Source organism: Pristiophorus japonicus, chromosome 1 (assembly GCF_044704955.1).
Source record: "Pristiophorus japonicus isolate sPriJap1 chromosome 1, sPriJap1.hap1, whole genome shotgun sequence".
Lineage (NCBI taxonomy): Eukaryota > Metazoa > Chordata > Chondrichthyes > Pristiophoridae > Pristiophorus > Pristiophorus japonicus.
Genome location: NC_091977.1, coordinates 351,260,979 through 351,281,830, shown reverse-complemented (window position 1 = coordinate 351,281,830; position 20,852 = coordinate 351,260,979). Strand labels below are relative to the sequence as shown.

Below are 20,852 nucleotides of genomic sequence, written 5' to 3'. Positions count from 1 at the left end.
CATGCCATTCTGGAGTCTCAATTTCAGCCGCAGAAACGCCTATCTATTCCCCTTACAAATGTGTCCTCCTCACACATTGCTTTTCCTCCCATTTTTGTATCATCAGCAAACTTGGCTACGTTACACTCAGTCCCTTCAACTAAGTCGTTAATATAGATTGTAAATAGTTGGGGTCCCAGCACTGATGCCTGCGTCAACCCACTAGTTACTGATTGCCAATCTGAGAATGAACCATTTATCCCAACTCTCTGTTTTCTGTTAGTTAGCCAATCCTCTATCCATGCTAATATATTACCCCTTACCCCGTGAACTTTCATCTTGTGCAGTAACCTTTTATGTGGCACCTTGTCGAATGCCTTCTGGAAGTCCAAATACACCACATCCACTGGTTCCCCATTATCCACCCTGTTTGTTAAATCCTGAAAGAATTCCAGCAAATTTGTCAAACATGACTTCCCCATCATAAATCCATGCTGATTTTGCCTGACCGAATTTTGCTTTTCCAAATGTCCTGCTACTGCTTCTTTAATAATGGACTCCAACATTTTCCCAACTACAGATGTTAGGCTAACTGGTCTATAGTTTTCTGCTTTTTGTCTGCCTCCTTTTTTGAATAGGGGTGTTACATTTGCAGTTTTCCAATCTGCTGGGACCTCCCCAGAATTCAGGGAATTTTAGTAAATTACAACCAATGCATCCACTATCCCTGCCGCTACTTCTCTTAAGACCCTAGGATGCAAGCCATCAGGTCCAGGGGATTTATATGCCTTTAGTCCCATTATTTTACTGAGTACCACCTCCTTAGTGATTGTGATTGTGTTAAGTTCCTCCCCCCCCCCCATAGCCCCATGACTATCCACTGTTGGGATATTTTTAGTGTCCTCTACCTTAAAGACTGATACAAAATATTTGTTCAGACTTTCTGCCATCTCCATGTTCCCCATTACTAATTCCCCAGTCTTGTCCTCTAAGGGACCAACATTTACTTTAGCCACTCTTTTCCTTTTTATATACCTGTAGATTACCTTTCATGTTGGCTGCCATTCTATTCTCATACCCTCTCTTTGCCCCTCTTATTTCTTTTTCACTTGTTCTCTGACCTTTTTATATAAAACCTGATTCTCAGATGTATTTGCAACCTGACATCTGTCATACGCGCTCTGTATCTGCTTCATCATATTCTCTATCTCTTTTTTTGCCAACAACACAAAAGGAAAAATTATTGAAAATAAAAATAGAAAAAAACTGGAAGCACTCAGCAATTCAAGCGACATCTATAAGAAACCATGAGGCAGCTGATACTTCAAGCCTTAAATCTTTTCTTAGGACAGTGGAGGAAGGATATAAGGCGTGAAGCTTTGACTGACTCTTGTTCTGTAGAAGTTGCTCGACCCACTGAGTGTTTCCAGCTTTTTCTGTTTTTATTTTCAGATTTGATGCACCCGTGGTATCTTGTTTTTTTTAGATAATATTGAACTTGCATGAGACTGTAACTAAGCTACAGTTAGAGTATTATGTACAGCTGTGGGAACCTCATTATAGGAACAAGAGTAAAGCAATGGAAAAGGTGCAGAGTTGATTCACGAGAATGTTACCACGAATTAAGGTGTTATAGTTATGAATGGAGACTCAAGAATTTAGGCCATGGTGCCGAGATGGTTAAGTGGTGACCTGGTTGAGGTCTTTAAGATTCTGAAGGATTATGAGAAGGTTAAAAAGTGAGAGATTACTCAGTCTGCAAGATGGTTACAAGAGGACACAAACGTAAAAAAACAAAAGAGTTAAGGAGGAGGTTGGAAAATGTTTCTTTACACAGACAGTGGGTCAAACTGTTGTCAATGCAAAGCATATAAATCTTTATAAAAGGTGCACATGTGGAGAAAGGCCATCACAGATTTGATAGGGCAAAGGCCTGTTTCTATGCTGCAACAATGTATGATTCTATATTATGTTATATGCTACAGATACAGGGCATTTAGCGTGTTAAATACTGTTAGGTACATTTTACAGTGTACAGTTTACTGAGCAACCTTAAGATGATTTTTTTTTAACAAACTACTTACTACTGGCCCAGGTCTCCCATTAGGTCCAATGGGGCCTGGGGGCCCAGGTGAACTTGGCAGGAACAATCCGCCACCTGATTCTCCCTTTTCTCCTTTTTGACCTGATGCACCTGAGTCTCCTTTTTCACCCTTTAAAAGTCAGAAACGCTTTAAGATGATGACCCGATATGAATGTGGTTTATTAATTCATGATTGCAAACATAGAAATAACCCTTAGTCAAACTGCCAAGTGACATAAAAGATATGAAGCCATTTCCAGTAGATCAAATCATTTACTTGATGGCAGGGCAAACACAGCACAGAAAGTGAGACACATTTCAAAATAACACTTTGAAATTAATAATTGGGTAAATTCCTCCTTGTGGGATCAGCACAATGAGCACATATACAGACTTTGCATAAATGGAGGGCCCTAGATATACAGGCTTTACATAAATGGAGGGCCCTAGATATACAGGCTTTACATAAATGGAGGGCCCTAGATATACAGACTTTACATAAATGGAGGGCCCTAGATATACAGGTTTTACATAAATGGAGGGCCCTAGATATACAGGCGTTTACATAAATGGAGGGCCCTAGATATACAGGCCTTTATTTATGTAAAGGTCTAGCAGGCAGGAGGTCTCTCTCCAGAAGGCTGCAGAGGTCCACGACCACCTGCCTTGACAAGGGGAGCCTCCTGAGGCACTGTCCCTCAGACAGGTCAAGGAAACTGAGCCTCTGTCTCGACACCCTGTGAAATGGGCAATGCTTTCTGCGTGCATGGGCTCCATGTTGCTGCCTTCTCTGTGGCCCACCTGCAACACCTTCTTCAGCAGGCCCTTATTCATGCTGCTCCTATTCCTCCTCTTATTCACTCCTATAGAGTGCATCTCGAGCAGCATCCATAATCAGCTTCTCATTTTTTTTAAACCAAATAGTATCAACAACACAACCCAAAGCAAACAGTGATCACAGCCCACAATGAACTGAAGGAGACTCGTCAATACCAATACTTGCTGCCATTAATATCATGACAGCCGGGAACACAGCGGGTTAGGAGCCTCTTGCCCGGCCCTATCCTGCCTGTCAGGGGAAGGGTAAAATCGTGGTCACGGTATTTTTACATAAATGGAGAGCCCTAGCAGTTCAAAAGAAAATGAACATTATATGCAATACAAACATTTCTGAAGGGAATGCAAATCAAAACAGTGTTGTGATTAATATTTCATTAGAAAACAAATAGCTACTTACTTTAAAACCAGGGTATGGTAAATAAGAACCTAAAAATATAGATTGAAACCGGAAGTGAAATTTGTTAGCCAAATTAAAAAAACAAATCAATAAAAATTATATAGATTTACACAGTTCTATTTGTGTGACGTTTGCCCCAGAATTATAACAATTATTACATTAAAGCCTACTTATAACACATTTGTTGGACGTGGCATGAACAGGGTTGTATGTTATTGTGATTGTTATATCACAGCTTGTATTATACTATGAGCTTGTGTGCGCTATATCAAATTGATAAAGGGAGACAGTCAGACCCAGAACCATCTGATAGGTTAACGTGTATTATTACAAGTGATATAAATATCCTCGCCACCTATGGAAGGTGTTGATTGTCAGGGTAGTGTAAATCAAGGGAACAATAATTGTCATCAAATGTGTTCACAGACATAGATAACATCGTAAACCAGCCTGATCAAATTCTCCAACCATTTCCTTCAGTTCTATATTCAGCACAAAGGGTAGAATTTCCTCATTTTCATTTGGTCGTTTAACAACTGCCTGGCACAGCACATAGCGGGAGATGAGGTACACTCGAAATGAAGCCCACTAATTCCTATCCATGGAAATTAGGGAATAGAAATGGCCGTGCTGTGTTCCTCACATGCGATCCTCCACACTTGATTTTCCCCTGCGTGTGCTGCACAGACAGCTATTTAATGTCCAGGCATTAACAGAGTAAATCAGGCCCATTTATATTTGTTCTATTTAGTGATTGCGCATTGTGGGGGGGGCGATTGTGCAAGTTCCTCATTCAGTGACTCATGATTTATTACAATTTAGATGTCACCTGTGGCTCAGTGGTAGCCTGCTCAGTTCTGAGTCAGAAGGTTGTGGGTTCCAGTCCCACTCCAGAAGCATAGGGCCTAACATTGGCCATGACTTGCATCAACTTTTTTGGAGTAAGTTGTTTTTTCTGGCGTAAGTTAAAAAATGCCATTTTCCCCCTAAAATTTGCTCCAGAGTAAATGAGTTAGGTACGATTTTTTTTTTAGGTCAGTTTTTTTTTCAAAAGGGAGTGTTCCCAGACACTTATGACAGTTTTGGACATTTATGCCACTTTGGCCAGCAAAAACTTACTCCAAATCCACTTAGGTCAGCGTATATGGCCAGCTCTGAAAAACCTTGCGGGCAGTGAAGAAAAAGCAGCGCACATTCGGCAGACATTAGGGCAGGGATAGGGGAGGGTAGGGAACTGGAGAGGACCTCAACAACCAAGCACCAAACATTGCAAGGAAAAGCTCAAACAATTAAAAATACTAATAAAAATGAAGTAAATCCTACCAGAGAAATGCGAGCTACTGGCCGCGGGGTGGGGGGTTGCCAGAGAGAGAGATGCTGGTATACAAAACACTCTTTCTCCCCCAGCCCCCCAAAACTCTCCTCCCCCCCCCCGCTCCAATACACTCTTTCTCTCCCCCCCATACACTCTTTCTCCCCCCATACACTCTTTCTCCCCCCCATACATTCTTTCTCTCCTCTCCTGCCCCCCCAAAAACTCTCATCCTCCCCCCCGCCCCCCCCAAAAAAAACCTCTCCTCCTCCCCCTCCCCAATCAAAAGTCTCAAGCACAGCCACTAAATAAAAAATAGAACCAAAGTGCTACCTCGCCTGGGAACTCAGCGGGCTGGCCGGCCGGTGCGGAAGACCATTCGGCCGGGGATAGGGTACGACGAGTTCGGGCGTCCCTTCAGACTGGGATAGGGGCTGCGAGCATCGAGTCCTGCTCACAGCCCACAGGAGCATGCGCGCAGACTTCACTGCGCATGCGCGCAGGTGCCGGCAGTGCTTTCAGTGCTGGACTGTTGCTCCGCCCCCACCCCCCCCTTCAGTCTCCACGCCATGCCACGACTCCGGGGACTCCGAAGAGCGGCCGGGATAGGGTCCCTTTTTTCTGGCGCTCTTTCCAGCGCGCAAAGTCGTCGCGCTTCAGGTCAGTACGCCGAGAAAACGGCTTGGGCAATGTTGGGCCCATAATCTAGACTGACACTGCAGTGCAGTCCTAAGGATGTAAAGTGACTACCATTCAAAAAGTACTTAATTGGCTGTAAAGTGCTTTGGCACATCCTGAGGTTGTGAACGATGCTATATAAATGCAAGTTACTTCTTTCTCTCTGTGTAGCTAGTGGGTGAGGCTCCTTGACAAAAGTGAAAACCAATGTTCTCTCATTTTTTTTTTGGTGCATGGGCCCTTTAACTGGTTGTGCAGCCATTCAATTTTTCGTACTTTTGCGGTTATTTCCATTGAAAAGCCGGTGAGCGGCCTGCATGAGTCCTCCAGATCACAGCACAGCCACACAGCTTAGCAGGAACATTAGTGCAAAACCTGAAAATGATCTCAATATTTAGAAGTACAAGATGCCCTGGCACTGAGGATTTGGACATGTGGCATGCTGTAGAAACAGGAAGCTACTGCCACAATGCTCATTAAAAAAAAAAAATCCCGGTTTCTTTTCAAGTTTCATCAGGAACCCAATACAATATTTTTTAAACTTATTAAAGTTTGTGTTGCTACAGTAAAAAGAAAAAAAAAAGACCTGTATTTATATAGTGCCTTTCACAACCTCATGTTGTCTCTAAACACTTTACAGCCAATGAATTACTTTTGAAGTTTAGTTTCTGCTGTAATGTAGGAAACCTGGCAGCCAATCTGCACACAGCAAGGTCACACAAACAGCAAAGTGGTACTGGCCAGATAATGCCTCTGAAATTCTGGCCGGAGGCTTCTTTCGGATGAATGCCTTCGACTGGAGAATTTTTCCGAAAGTACCTGGTGGTCCCGGAGGAGCGTGGGATTCCATTGGGGAGGCCTTCTCTTCCCGCGCTGCGAAGGCGCTACTGTCCTCGAGGTTCCCACGCAGAAGGTGCAGTCTCAAATGTGACTGCTCAACCAATCAGGTGCAGTATTCTCAATTAATAGCAATGGGAACTCCGTGTCTACGAGCTCTCATTGCTATTAATTGAGAAAAAAAACAAACACAATAGGAACAAATAAAAAATAAAAAACACACCTCACATAATTAAAATTAATTGAAATTAAAGTTAATAAATATCTGAGAGAAATTTTTTTTTCCTGAGTTTTTAAAAAGTTTTTAAAATTATGGTTTAAAATAAATGTAACGTAGTGGGCAGGGTTTTTAAAAATAAAATGTGTATTTTTAATTTTATTTTTTATGTTTTAAGTCTGCTTATAGACTCTTGCACCTGCAAAAGTAGGCTATGCACCTGCTTTTATTAGGTGCAAGAGTTTTGAGGACATTTGCTGGGCAAGATATGGGTAAATACTGCAACACTGCAATCTTGCCCTTGCAAATGTCCTCGCTCCTGATATATGGATTGACAGACCGGAAAAAACGGTTTTCAACGCATGCGCATTGTGTGCTGAAAACCGGCTTTTGCGCTGCCTTCCCGGGTCCGTACACACTCCGTACGAACCTGGGGAGGCCGGAATTTCTGAGTCCATCTGTTTTTAGGTGTTAAAGGATAAATGTTGGCCAGGACATAAGGGAGAACTCCCCTGCTCTTCTTCAATGGGATCTTTTAGGTTCACCTGAGAGGGTAGACGGGACCACGATTTAATGTCTCATCCAAAAGACAGCACTTCCGACAGTGCAGCATTCCCTCAGTAATGCACTGACGTGTGTCAGCTTGGTTTATGTGCTCAAATCTCTGAAGTGGGACTGAAATCCACAATCTTGTGACTCGGAGGCAAGAGTGCTACCACTGAGCCACAGCTGACACAGTACTGAGTGTGCACATATGGTTTCATTTATACAGTGAGACTTCCGAACAGAATATATATTTCTTTGAATGTCAAGTTCATTTCTAACCTTGGTAGTCGGGTTAAATCCATGCCGAGAGGCCTGAGCCATTTTGAGGGACGGGTCACGTTTCAACACCGCTGGCGAGACCTGAACGATGTTCTGGCACTCACGAGCAGCTTGTTGGTTGGGGAGGGTGGGGATTTAGTGGTTCTGACATGGAGGCGAGCTGGACATTTTATGATGAATTGAGGTTGTACCATACCTGCCACAGCAAAACCACTCTCACATCACACTAATCAGTGGTCATTACAACTTCCCCCCATAAAATACAGTTTATAATCCCTTGTACAGAAACATCTTTCAATGTAACAAAAAAGGACAATACCTGGCAGTCCTGGGGTACCCTGCTCCCCCTTTTCACCTCTACCGCCACTCGGGCCAAGGAATCCAATGGAACCTTTCTCCCCTTTTGGCCCTTTGAGAAATGAAAGGTTATTTATTACATGTTTCAGAAAGTCTTTACACAATATCACCACTAAACTGCTTGAAGGCTGTTTACCCCCAGCCTGGTTTAGGAACCAGAAGGTGCAGTATTATTCAGAGGCGTTGTTTCCACCACATATTATAAGTACTGATCTGAAAGGGGCCAGGCCCATGGATACATTTTTAAGGTAAGCACATGTCTAAAGAAAGGTTGCTGAAATGGGATAGTTTTGTGAAAACTGTGGATAGGATTCCAGGAGTAAATACGATGGCCCATTTGACTTTTAAATCATGGAATTATACTATATTGTGCATGTCCACACAATAACCATGATGACTACTCTTCCTGCAGTTAGGAGATCAGTCATCTCACTGAGTCAAGCAGGAGTGTTACTTCTGAAGCTTGCATGTAGACATGTCACGGCAAGTAGCTGGCCTATGCAAGAGGTTACTTGGATAAGAGGTGAGGAAACTCCTGCTGCTGCTTAATGACATTCCTGAGGCAAAAGGTTATTATTATGTTATGGCAGACAATGAGTCAGTGGGTTAGTTGCTCCAACAAATTTTACAGATACAATCTGCTGCGCCTTTGAAAATCTCAGCTCCTCTGTTCGGTTGTTTTGGATGTTGCAGCACTGATGTCATTGACATCGATGGCCCTGAATAAATAATGAGTTCTTAGAAATAGGGTCACCTTTACAAATCAGTAGACTAAACACTCTGTTCAAACTGAAACTGCCCACCACGTTTTAACGTAACACTTCACACCACTGTAATTAGGTTTATTATTCATGATAAAGTCTATGCTGCGCAACTTATTTTTGTGTAGTATTTTTTGTAATACTTTAATCAAATTGCTGCTGCTGAAAGCATTTAAAATACCCTAAGTGTAGCCTTCCTCATTCTTTAAATGTTGTACAACCTTCACAATCAAATACAATGGGATGTAAGAAAAACTCTAGGGACACTGTCACTTTAAGAACTTTGTGCCATGTATGACCGCACGAGTCAGATTCTCATTTTTATCTTTATGACAATGATCACAAAGCCCAGTGTCCCAACATGTGAGAGAGAGAACAGATGGGCAGGTTTGTACAGGTCCTGCATTCAAAGTATGAGTACACCATATATACACCAGGGAATTTAACCATCCCGCCTCACATTTTCAACCTCCACGTACCGCTGATGTATCAAAATGGTGCAAGTATTGTGGGAGAGAACCCTCTAATCTGAATGATAAAGGCAGTTCGAAACACAGCTGTACCAGAGTACTTGTCATCTTGGATGAATGAATCAAGGCATTCATAGCTAGTAAACGTATGTTAAGTTACTGCAATCTGCTTCTGTACAGATAGTGTCAAAAACAAACAACAGTCTGTCTCAGATCTCTCACAGTGTCAAGAGAAACCTTCAGCACCCCAGCCCAAGAAGGTACATTCTGCAACTCAGTTTGCTGATCCCTCCTTTAGTAATGGGTTTAATCCAGACATTTGTTCCCATTAAGAGTAAAGAATTGCCTAGACTGGCGAATGTTTTGTTTCACTATATAGAACAGGAACACTTGTAAATCATGATTACAAGAACAGTCAAGGATGAGAAAAAGCCAATTTTTTTTAGTACCCTAACTCTCCCATCAAAGCTCATCCCTCCAGTACTCTAAATTGTTCATCAAAGCTCATCCCACTAGTACCCTAAATTTCCCATCGAAGCCCATCCCTCTAGTACCCTAACTCTATAAGCAGAGCTCATCCTGCCTGTCAGATGGTAGCACTTGCCTCTGAGTCAGAAAGTTATGGGTTCAAGTCCCACTACAGAGACTTGAATGAAAAAATCTAGGCTGACACTCTAGTGTAGTACTGAGGGAGTGCTGCACTGTTAGAAATGCTGTCTTTCAGATGAGATGCTAAACCATGCTGTCTCATGTGGATGTAAATGATCCCATGTTTGAAGAACAACAGGGGAGTTATTCCTGGTGTCCTGGCCAATATTTATCCCTCAATCAACATAATTAAAGATTATCTGGTCATTATCACATTAGTGTTTGTGGGAGCTTGCTGTGCACAAATTGGCTGCCCGATTCTTACATTACAACAGTGACTGCCATTCAAAAGTATTTAATTGCTTGTAAAGCATTAGGGATAGAAACATAGAAACATAGAAAATAGGTGCAGGAGTAGGCCATTCGGCCCTTCTAGCCTGCACCGCCATTCAATGAGTTCATGGCTGAACATGCAACTTCAGTACCCCATTCCTGCTTTCACGCCATACCCCTTGATCCTCCTAGTAGTAAGGACTTCATCTAACTCCCTTTTGAATATATTTAGTGAATTGGCCTCAACAACTTTCTATGGTAGAGAATTCCACAGGTTCACCACTCTCTGGGTGAAGAAGTTTCTCCTCATCTCGGTCCTAAATGGCTTACCCCTTATCCTTAGACTGTGACCCCTGGTTCTGGACTTCCCCAACATTGGGAACATTCTTCCTGCATCTAACCTGTCTAAACCCGTCAGAATTTTAAACGTTTCTATGAGGTCCCCTCTCATTCTTCTGAACGCCAGTGAATACAAGCCCAGTTGACCCAGTCTTTCTTGATAGGTCAGTCCCACCATCCCGGGAATCAGTCTGGTGAACTTTCGCTGCACTCCCTCAATAGCAAGAATGTCCTTCCTCAAGTTCGGAGACCAAAACTGTACACAATTCTCCAGGCCTCACCAAGGCCCTGTACAACTGTAGTAACTCCTCCCTGCCCCTGTACTCAAATCCCCTCGCTATGAAGGCCAACATGCCATTTGCTTTCTTAACCGCCTGCTGTACCTGCATGCCAATCTTCAATGACTGATGTACCATGACACCCAGGTCTCGTTGTACCTCCCCTTTTCCTAATCTGTCACCATTGAGATAATAGTCTGTCTCTCTGTCTTTACCACCAAAGTGGATAACCTCACATTTATCCACATTATATGTCATCTGCCATGCATTTGCCCACTCACCTAACCTATCCAAGTCACTCTGCAGCCTCATAGCATCCTCCTCGCAGCTCACACTGCCACCCAACTGAGTGTCATCCGCAAATTTGGAGATACTACATTTAATCCCCTCGTCTAAATCATTAATGTACAGTGTAAACAGCTGGGGCCCCAGCACAGAACCTTGCGGTACCCCACTAGTTACTGCCTGCCATTCTGAAAAGTACCCATTTACTCCTACTCTTTGCTTCCTGTCTGACAACCAGTTCTCAATCCATGTCAGCACACTACCCCCAATCCCATGTGCTTTAATTTTGCACATTAATCTCTTGTGTGGGACCTTGTCGAAAGCCTTCTGAAAGTCCAAATATACCACACCAACTGGTTCTCCCTTGTCCACTCTACTGGAAACATCCTCAAAAAATTCCAGAAGATTTATCAAGCATGATTTCCCTTTCACAAATCCATGCTGACTTGGACCTATCATGTCACCTCTTTCTAAATGCACTGCTATGACATCCTTTATAATTGATTCCATCATTTTACCCACTACTGAGGTCAGGCTGACCGGTCTATAATTCCCTGTTTTCTCTCTCCCTCCTTTTTTAAAAAGTGGGGTTACATTGGCTACCCTCCACTCGATAGAAACTGATCCAAAGTCAATGGAATGTTGGAAAATGACTGTCAATGCATCCGCTATTTCCAAGGCCACCACCTTAAGTACTCTGGGATGCAGTCCATCAGGCCCTGGGGATTTATCGGCCTTCAATCCCATCAATTTCCCCAACAATTTCCCGACTAATAAGGATTTCCCTCAGTTCCTCCTCCTTACTAGACCCTCTGACCCCTGAAGTCCTGAAGTCATGAGAGGCGCTATATAAATGCATGTCTTCCTTTCTTTAGTACTCTAACTCTCCCGTCAAAGCTCATTCTACTGGTACCCTAACTCTCCCATAGCAGCTATATCCAAACTCTTTCAGTCTAGCATTCCAAATGGATTTTGAATGCTCAATATTGTGCTCTCTACTACCCACTAGACATTGTGCCTCTTTAATCTTTCTTCAGAGCTTCTCTCTGCATTTGGAATTGTTCTTGTTGCCCTTCTCTGCACCCTGTTCAATGCACCTACTGTTCATTTTTTGTTCTACGATGACTGGAACTGAACACAATACTCCAGTTATAGTCCGACCAATGCATCGTAAGATCATAGCATAATCTCCGACAACCTGTAGTCCATTGTTCTGAATATTCTAGCATTTAACAAGCTGACACCTCCTTTGACAGAAACTTGCAGTAACAGATAATATTTCCTAAGATATCGTTTTAGGCAAAAACAACTGGCATATGTGATTTTGTAACTGCTTTGTTCTTCTGCCAAACAAAATAAGGTGGACCAATCACTGAAGTATGAAGTTCATTAAGCACTCAAGCCAAATAAAGAGCAAGTGTAAGAACTTTCAACTCCCATGAGAGTTAAATTTGTCTGACATAGGCTTCCATGTTTTTACTATGCTCTGTTCAATCATGATTTGGCTCACATTTGATTTCCTGGACTCCTCTACCATCAGCTGCTCTGCTGGACTACACTGCTTTGGCCTCTGTGACTCTGCTCTTCCACTCAATGGGCTAAAATTTGGCCCTCTGGTTAAAATGGCGCACTTACCTGAGGTGCGGCGGCTTTGTACTCCGAAAAAGACGCGGAAAATGTAGCTCCGTATTCTCCTTGCTCCGTGGACCATCGTAGGCCTTGGCTTGGTGTGGCAAAAGCAGAGGGGGGCGGAGCCAGGTCCCGGCACTGAAAACAGTGCCGGAACCTCTGCACATGCGCGCTAGAGTGTGTGCGCATGCGCAATAGCTCCTCGCTCCCAGAATCTGTGAGTGTGCTCTGCAGGCTGCGTGGGGGGGGGGCCCGAAGTGTGCCGCCCCTATTCCTGGCCAAAGGGACTCCCGCACCGGCCCGGGGCCGGTCCGCTGTGGATCTCTCTCCCCATCCCCCTTCATCAATGCCGCTTTCAGCCTCTCCCTCCCTCCCCCGTTCACTGATGCCGCGTTCAGCCTCTCCCTCCCTCCCCCATTCACAGATGCCACGTTGAGCCTAGCCCCCTGGTGTGCGTCTTACTGCCCCTATCCCAAGCCGAATGGCCTCCCGCATAGTCCGGCCGCTGTCGAGTTTAGTTGAAGGTAGGATTTACTTCAGTTCTTTATTTGTTAATTGAATTATTTACTTCAGTTCTTTATTTTTTATTGAATGCTTATTACTTTTTGTGCTGCGTTTCGTGCTTTGTAAGTCTTGGTGCGTTAGGCGCAGGTCTTCTCCGCTTCCTTCTATTTTTTATTTGTTAATTAATTGCTTATTACTTTTTGTGTTTTGTTTAGTGCTTTGTAAGTCTTGGTGCTTTAGGTGCAGGGTTCCTTCTAATTTTTATTTGTTAATTCATTGCTTATTACTTTTTGTGTTTTGTTTTGTGCTTTGTAAGTCTTGGTGCAGGTCCTCTCAGCTTCCTTGTATTTTTTATTTGTTATTGAATGCTTATTTTTGTGCTTTGTTTAGTGCTTGGTGCTTTAGAATGTACTTACCTGCGCTGACTTCTTAATTCTCCGCAAGGGTTTTCTGTGCGGACCACAAGTGGCCACAGACGCTGGCCTAAGTTAGTTTGGAGCAACTATTAGCTGTCCAAACTTGCTTAAATGGCCAAAACAGGTGGCTGGTAACGCCCCCTTTTGAAAAAAAACCAAAAATAAATCCTAACTAACTCACTTACACTGGTGCAAATTTAATGGGCAGAATTGCGATTTTTAAGATACTCCAAAAAAAATCAAGTTGCTCCAAAAAAAACGGAGCAACTCCTGAGCACATTTGGGCCTCTTATATTCAGGTTAAGGGAATTTATTCCAGCCTACACTGCCCATCTCTCATCTGCTGCTGTTACCTGTTAAGCTTCAGGATTGTACCTCAATGCACGTTTGTCTTCTCAGCTTTATTCTGCTGCTATTTTTGGTCCTGGACAGAAATCCACTTTCTCCTGGGCTGAAGTCCATTTTCTGCTGGCTTCTGTGGCCTCCACCTTCACTGCCATTTTACTATGGCAATTGTATTCTCTGCTGGACTATCCCAATTCCAGTATCCAACCTGCCTCTGCTGGCTAAGGTTTCTGCTCCTCCGCTGGGACTTTCCATTCTATGCTGCTCCATTCCTGCTGGTTCCCACCCTGCTCTAGATTCATGCTGAATTAATCTCTATTTTGCTGCTGTTCGCTTGCTTCCTGTTGCTATTGATCCTGATCTTCAACAATCATCCTTCTTTCACTGGACTGGATTAGACCTCAAGCTCTTGCTGCTCCCAAACTTGTATGCTCCTGTTCCTCAGACCAGCTCCCTCAACTGTACCGATCTTGTGTATTAACCTTGCACCCTCCGCTGGACTTCGATGCTCTTGGCCCTTGGGTTTCACTCCCACTGCTCCTCGCTCCTCTGTTGGTATACCAGATGCATTGGTGTGCACTACTAAAACCTGAGGTCACTATGCATCTCTCCACTCCTCTTTGGCCCTCCGATTCCACTGAACAACTTCCAGCAGCGTACCCACTGATATTCTGCCCCTTGACTGGCTGCAGAATCCACTCGCTTTCCACACTGTCTCTGAACCTGGACACTGGTTTGCGGATGCTCCAAGTTGACTCCAGCCTCTCTACAAGTCAACTTCTTCTCACCGCAGGACCTCAGACCAATAACTTGGACTCTTTCATATAATCTCTTCCCTGTCCTCTTGTTTACAACCAGAACAAGTATCTCTCATAATCTCATCAATGCTTAAGTAACCTGAATTCTCTCCATGTCCATTCACGTGTGCATTTTGGATGCCACTCTAGAACTGAGCCCATTAGTTCTACCTCCCTTTCCTTACACTTCCCAAATCTCACAATGCTATGCTTCAGTTCTGCAATCAGGTTTCTGCCCTGCCACAGAACCAAAATGGCCCTAACCAAAATCATAAATGACATAATCTGTGACTACAATGCATTAATCCTCCTGGTCCTTCTTGAGATCTCTGCAGCCTTTGACATGGTCGACCACAATATCCTATTCCAATGCCTCTCCGTCATTGTCTAGCTCAGTGACTGCCCTCTTACCTATCCGATCCCAGCTAGATCATCTCCAGCAATGGCTTCTCTTCCTGACACTGCACCATTACTTTTGGAGTCCCTCAAAGATCTGTTCTTGGTCCTCTCCTCTTTCTCATCTGCATGCTGCCCCCTGTCGACATCATATGCCAACATGCGGTCAGCTTTCCCCAAGTACGCTGACGACACCCAGCTCTACCTCTTCACCTCTCTGGAAAATTCCACTGTCTCTATTCTATCAGTCTGCTTATCCAACATCCAGTCTTGTAAGAGCCACAATTTCCTCGTTAAACATTGGAAAGACCTAAGCTATCATCTAGGCCACCCGTCATAATCAATCCCCTTTCCATTGATAACCCCCTCCCTCCATTATCTCAGGATGAACCAGATTGTTTGCAACCTCTATGTCCAACTTGACCACGGACTAAGGTTTCAACCTCGTAACCTCTCCATCACAAAGGCTGCCTGCTTACATCTCCGTTATATCATGCGCCTTTGCTCTGCTGAACAAATTTTTTGTTGCCCCTCCTAATATCTCCTTCCTTGGCTTGCTGTCCATTTTTATCTGATGTAGTTTGTGTGAAGTGCCTTGAGACATTTTTCTGCATTAAAGTTGCTTTATAAATGCAACTTTAACTTTCAAAGTGGCCGTCACAAATCTAGACACCAAAGAATAAAAAGTAACTGACTTGGTGGCCATATGGATTCTTAGTGAGATGCAAGACAGCCTTGTGTGTTCCAGTATGGGTTTGGCACTACTGATCAAACCTCTTCTATTTGCATTATAGACTTCAAACGTGGAACCTTTCTCAGCTGTTGAGGACCTTCACCACTGATGTTATGAAACTCTGCTTGGCCAGGTTAGGCCTTTCAAGAATTTGATCATCAAATGGAGGCTTAGAGGGTTGATTTAGGACCATAAAAATACTGGAAGGGTTTATCCTTTCCTTGTTGCTTCTCCCAGGCAATTGTGATGCTGGTTGAGGAGGGGGGGTGGGGGTCATGCAGAGCATAAGTTGTACCATGACAGTACAGGATAGGCTTAATGCACTAGCTGGTATTTTCCTCACTTTCATTTTCGTATACTTGTATGTTCGCGTGAGTGAAAAAGAAACACTCAGCCCATTGAATCCACCCCATCTCAAGCCCATAGTCCCCTCTACATTCAGAGCTCTATCCTGAATCCATCGAGCCTTCTACACTCAGAGCCAAGTGAGCCTGCAAGATACGAGCCCATCAAGACCACTCCATTCAGAGCCCATCAAGACCACTCCATTCAGAGCCCATCAAGACCACTCCATTCAGAGCCCATCAAGAACACTCCATTCAGAGCCCATCAAGAACACTCCATTCAGAGCCCATCAAGAACACTCCATTCAGAGCCCATCAAGACCACTCCATTCAGAGCCCATCAAGACTACTCCATCCAGAGATTCTTAAGCTAACCATCCAGAGTCTATTGAACTCACTCCATCCAGAGTCCATCAAACCATTCCATCAAAAGCCTATTAAGCCCATTCCACCCATAGCTCAATGAGCATGTTAGATTTAGATTTCATGTATAATGATTCTGTTATAGATGCTTGCCCAACTACCTATTGATCTGCTACTTCAATGGGGCTAAGCTCCCTTCCAATCTCCCCTAAAAAAATTAAGCAGTGCTGTTGTATCCTTGTCACCATTCTCAACATATGTTGATCCAGCTCTCTATCAAGGGTTCTCAATGACCCCAAAACAACTACCTTCCCTGGGAATCTACTCTACATCTCAACTATTCTATCCCACATCTGGGCCAATGGTTATAACAATTTTTTTCCCTGTATGGTATCTGTACTTATAATGTTCGATTTCCTGATCTTAGCGAATGTTCCTAGGTATGAATGGAAATGGAACAACGGGGTAGATAGGACAAATGAAAAACTGAGACTGTATAAGATGAAGCAGGATGGAGTTAAGTATTGTCAATGATAGGTGATAGATGAACACGACCTAAAAGGTTCTTCAGACTGAACTCCTGCTCTATGTGTGAGGGAAGTGTCTGATCTTACGTGAATGAAACCATTTCATTTGAGAGAAGTCAATTCAATGCAGTAATTCCAAAGCTGAGGACAAAGGTGAAAAGATGCCTTACCCAGGAAGCTATAGTCCACTTGCTGTCCCAGCTGACCATTTACCTAATAAAAAAAGGGAGGAAGAGAACAAATGCCAATGAAGGCAAACTATCACACCACAGGAGCAGTTTGCAAACACACTTGGAAAATCAGGGTCTCTGTTTTTTAGTTAGTGTAAAAACATCACTAATAGGGTTAATTACACCTCCTTTTGCTCTAAAGAATCTAAGCCCTGTATTAACAAAATAAATTGGAAATTCAGAACTGATTTACATAATAGTTTAAAAATAGCATAAACACAAGGAGAGTTGCTTTTGTATGCAAGTTTAAGCTCATACAGTTGAATCTCGATAAACACACAGTTTAATGAGAAACATTTTTATTAATTGAGAACTTCTGTGCAATAGGAGGCCCTGGGGAGTTATTAGATCAAGTATGTGTTTATCTAGACACCAGAAAGTGTACAAGTACACAATATATAGCTCCTGTCATAATTCAGTCTTAGTCATCACATCACATAAAACAATAAACCACCTTACCAATGCCATGCATCATGCCAGAAACATCTTTTTTTACATTTCATGCTCTTGTTCAAGGTCCATTGACGAGGTTTTTCACATTTCTAATTAAGCAAAGCCTCTGAAAATCGCTCCCATTCTGTCTCTCACGCTAAACTGCATCAACAGGAAGGTTGTAGTGATACATTGTGAATACTTTGTGATAGTGAGTTTGTTAGTTACATCACTGGGATTATGGGTGATCTCAAAAGACCCTTTGTTTGACTCGACTGGGAAAAGGAAACATTTGCAGGGCTATGGAGAAAGAGTAGGGGAGTGGGACTAATTGGAATGCTCTTTCAAAGAACCGGCACAGGCAAAATGGGCTGAATGGCCTCCTTCTGTGCAGTAAGATTCTATGACACGAGTCACTTTCAAAATGGAGCAAACATCACCAGTGAGCTAGTCTTGCAAAGCTCACAATGCTGCCAACCCAGTCATTGGACCCACAAGGGTTTGTGAACCAAACATTTACATCAAACTCTGTTATGCAACAGCTCATTCTGGTTGTTAAGTCAGAAAACAAAAATGTCATGACAGATTAATATATATATGTAATATAAATGCCAGTGCAATACATGCAGAACCCACAAACCTGTACTAGGAAATGATCCTCAGGGCCCATTTTACAAGACTGTGCTATCAGCCTCACAAGACAGTAAAATTACCCCTAGGTTTTTCAACTCTTCATTATTGTGTTTAGGCATAAGACATCAAATGCGAGGTCAGCCGACTGCAATTACTTAATTAAGGCTTGATGTAACTTTTAATAAGAAAAAATACTTACTTTCAAAGTGTTAAGGTGTAAGTCGTAGCATTCAAGACAAGCACAGGCAGACAGAAAGAGACTTTAAGACAGATATATTAAACAGAGAAGAAAGCACAAGATCACAGGTGAGTTATCAACCTGTTGGGTTTCCATTTGTCAGATGAGATTTTAAATACCAGCTTTAAATTACAGTGTGTGAGCAGGTCATTCTTCATTAAACTTACAGGCATTTTGCAGTGAGGTCTGGGAGGAACTGGAAAAACTGTCTATTTAAAGTTGGAGGAAAATGATTTGGTAAATAAAAACAAGTACATAACGAAACACATATAGATGATAAAAAAAGTAAAAGACTACGAAGGCAAAGAGTAGTTAAAGGAATGAACACAATCTATAATAATCACAAATAACTTACTCCTTTTATATTGAGGATTCGACCAGGAAGTCCTGGAGATCCTGGGGGTCCTGGTAATCCAGCAGGGCCCTAAAAATGGACATAGATCATTCATTTCTCAGTTATCCTTTCTGTTTTGTGAGCTTCCTAACCAGTGCGGTTTTCCCCCTCATTTCTTGCCACAGTCTACAAAAATCATAAAGGGCATTGAATGAAACCCAATTATTGATAAAAGCAACAAACAGTAATACTACTGGATCCATAATTAACCAACATGTATTAATACAGGACATACATGAAACCAAAACACAGTGTTACTCCAGGACACATTTTAAACCAACAACAGCTATACTGATATTCAGCAAAACCAATCACAATAGCATTACAATCTATATTACCCAAAGCAAATGCTCTATGCGGAGCTCCTTCACAGCAAACGTGCCAAAGGTGGACAGCGGAAACGTTACAAGGACACCCTCAAAGTCTCCCTGATAAAGTGCGACATCCCCACTGACACCCTGGGAGTCCCTGGCCAAAGACCGCCCTAAGTGGAGAAAGTGCATCCGGGAGGGCGCTGAGCACTTCGAGTCTCAATGCTGAGAGCGTGCAGAAATCAAGCGCAGGCAGCGGAAGAGCGTGCGGCAAACTAGTCCCACCCACCCCTTCCCACTTGTGACAGAGTCTGTGGCTCACGTATTGGACTGTTCAGCCACCAAAGAACTCATTTCAGGAGTGGAAGCAAGTCTTCCTCGATTCCGAGGGACTGCCTCAGATGATGATGATAATGACTTGGATGAAGGGACCGAGTGCAATGTAGTCAAATTTGCTGATGATACAAAGATAGGTGGGAAAGCAAGTTGTGAGGAGGATGCAAAGAATCTACAAAGGGATATAGATAGGCTAAGTAAATGGGTAAAAATTTGGCAGATGGAGTATAATGTGGAAAAATGTGAGGTTATCCACTTTGGTTTGAAAAATAAAAAAGCAAATTATTATTTAAATGGGGAGAGATTACAAAATACGGTGGTACAGAGGGATCTGGGAGGTCCTTGTACATGAAACACAAAAAGTTAGTATGCAGGTAGAGCAAGTAATTAGGAAGGCAAATGGAATGAATATTGGACTTTATTGCAAGGGGAATAGAGTATAAATGCAGAGAAGTCCTGCTACAACTGGACATCATCATCATCAAGTGATATGCTCCTCCTGTACCATGTGGGAACTCGGGGACACTTCCGGTGTCCCTGACGACTACGTGTGTGGGAAGTGTATCCGCCTCGAGCTCTTGACGGTCCGCGTTGCGGAATTGGAGCTGAGGGTGGATTCACTCTGGAGCATCCACGATGCTGAGAATGACGTGAGTATCACGTGTAGTGAGTTGGTCTTACCGCAGGAGAAGGGTCCACAGCCAGATAGGGAATGGAAGACCAGCAGGAAGAGCAGTGCAAGAAAGATAGTGCAGGGGTCCCCTATGGTCATCCCCCTGCAAAACAGATACACTGCTTTGAGTACTGTTGGGGAGGATGACTCATCAGGGGAGAGCAGCAGCAGCCAAGTTCATGGCACCGTAGGTGGCTCTGCTGCAAAGGAGGGCAGGAAAAAGAGTGGGAGCGCGATAGTGATAGGGGATTCGATGGTGAGGGGAATAGATAGGCGTTTCTGCGGACGCAACCGAGACTCCAGGATGGTATGTTGCCTCCCTGGTGCAAGGGTCAAGGATGTCTCGGAGCGGGTGCAGGACATTCTGAAATGGGAGGGAGAACAGCCAGTTGTCGTGGTGCACATTGGTACCAACGACATAGGTAAAAAAAGGGATGAGGTCCTACGAAAAGAATTTAAGGAGCTAGGAGCTAAATTAAAAAGTAGGACCTCAAAAGTAGTAATCTCGGGATTGCTACCAGTGCCACGTGCTAGTCAGAGTAGGAATCGCAGGATATCGCAGATGAATACATGGCTTGAGCAGTGGTGCAGCAGGGAGGGATTCAAATTCTTGGGGCATTGGAACCGGTTCTGGGGGAGGTGGGACCAGTACAAACCGGACGGTCTGCACCTGGGCAGGTCCGGAACCAATGTCCTAGGGGGAGTGTTTGCTAGTGCTGTTGGGGAGGAGTTAAACTAATATTGCAGGGGGATGGGAACCTATGCAGGGAGACAGAGGGAGACAAAAATGAGGCAAAAGCAAAAGACAGAAAGGAGATGAGGAAAAGTGGAGGGCAGAGAAACCCAAGGCAAAGAACAAAAAGGGCCACTGTATAGCAAAATTCTAGAAGGACAAAGGGTGTTAAAAAAGCAAGCCTGAAGGCTTTGTGTCTTAATGCAAGGAGTATCCGCAATAAGGTGGATGAATTAACT

General features: G+C 43.4%; 1 protein-coding gene across 4 annotated transcripts in view; it reads right to left on the bottom strand.

The window, feature by feature from the left end:
- The window catches only part of LOC139273519 (collagen alpha-1(XV) chain-like), a 539,503-nt gene that overhangs the window by 74,719 nt on the left and 443,932 nt on the right, over positions 1–20,852 (bottom strand). For 3 of the 4 annotated variants that reach the window (XM_070890449.1, XM_070890459.1, XM_070890468.1), the window contains 6 exons: positions 18,522–18,590; positions 18,334–18,375; positions 16,804–16,846; positions 7,488–7,577; positions 3,300–3,328; positions 2,064–2,192 (listed from right to left, as the gene is read on the bottom strand). In XM_070890449.1, the coding sequence (XP_070746550.1) occupies positions 2,064–2,192; positions 3,300–3,328; positions 7,488–7,577; positions 16,804–16,846; positions 18,334–18,375; positions 18,522–18,590 (402 nt within the window). The remainder of the gene's footprint in view (positions 1–2,063; positions 2,193–3,299; positions 3,329–7,487; positions 7,578–16,803; positions 16,847–18,333; positions 18,376–18,521; positions 18,591–20,852) is intronic. The other variant, XM_070890476.1, reaches the window with a different exon arrangement.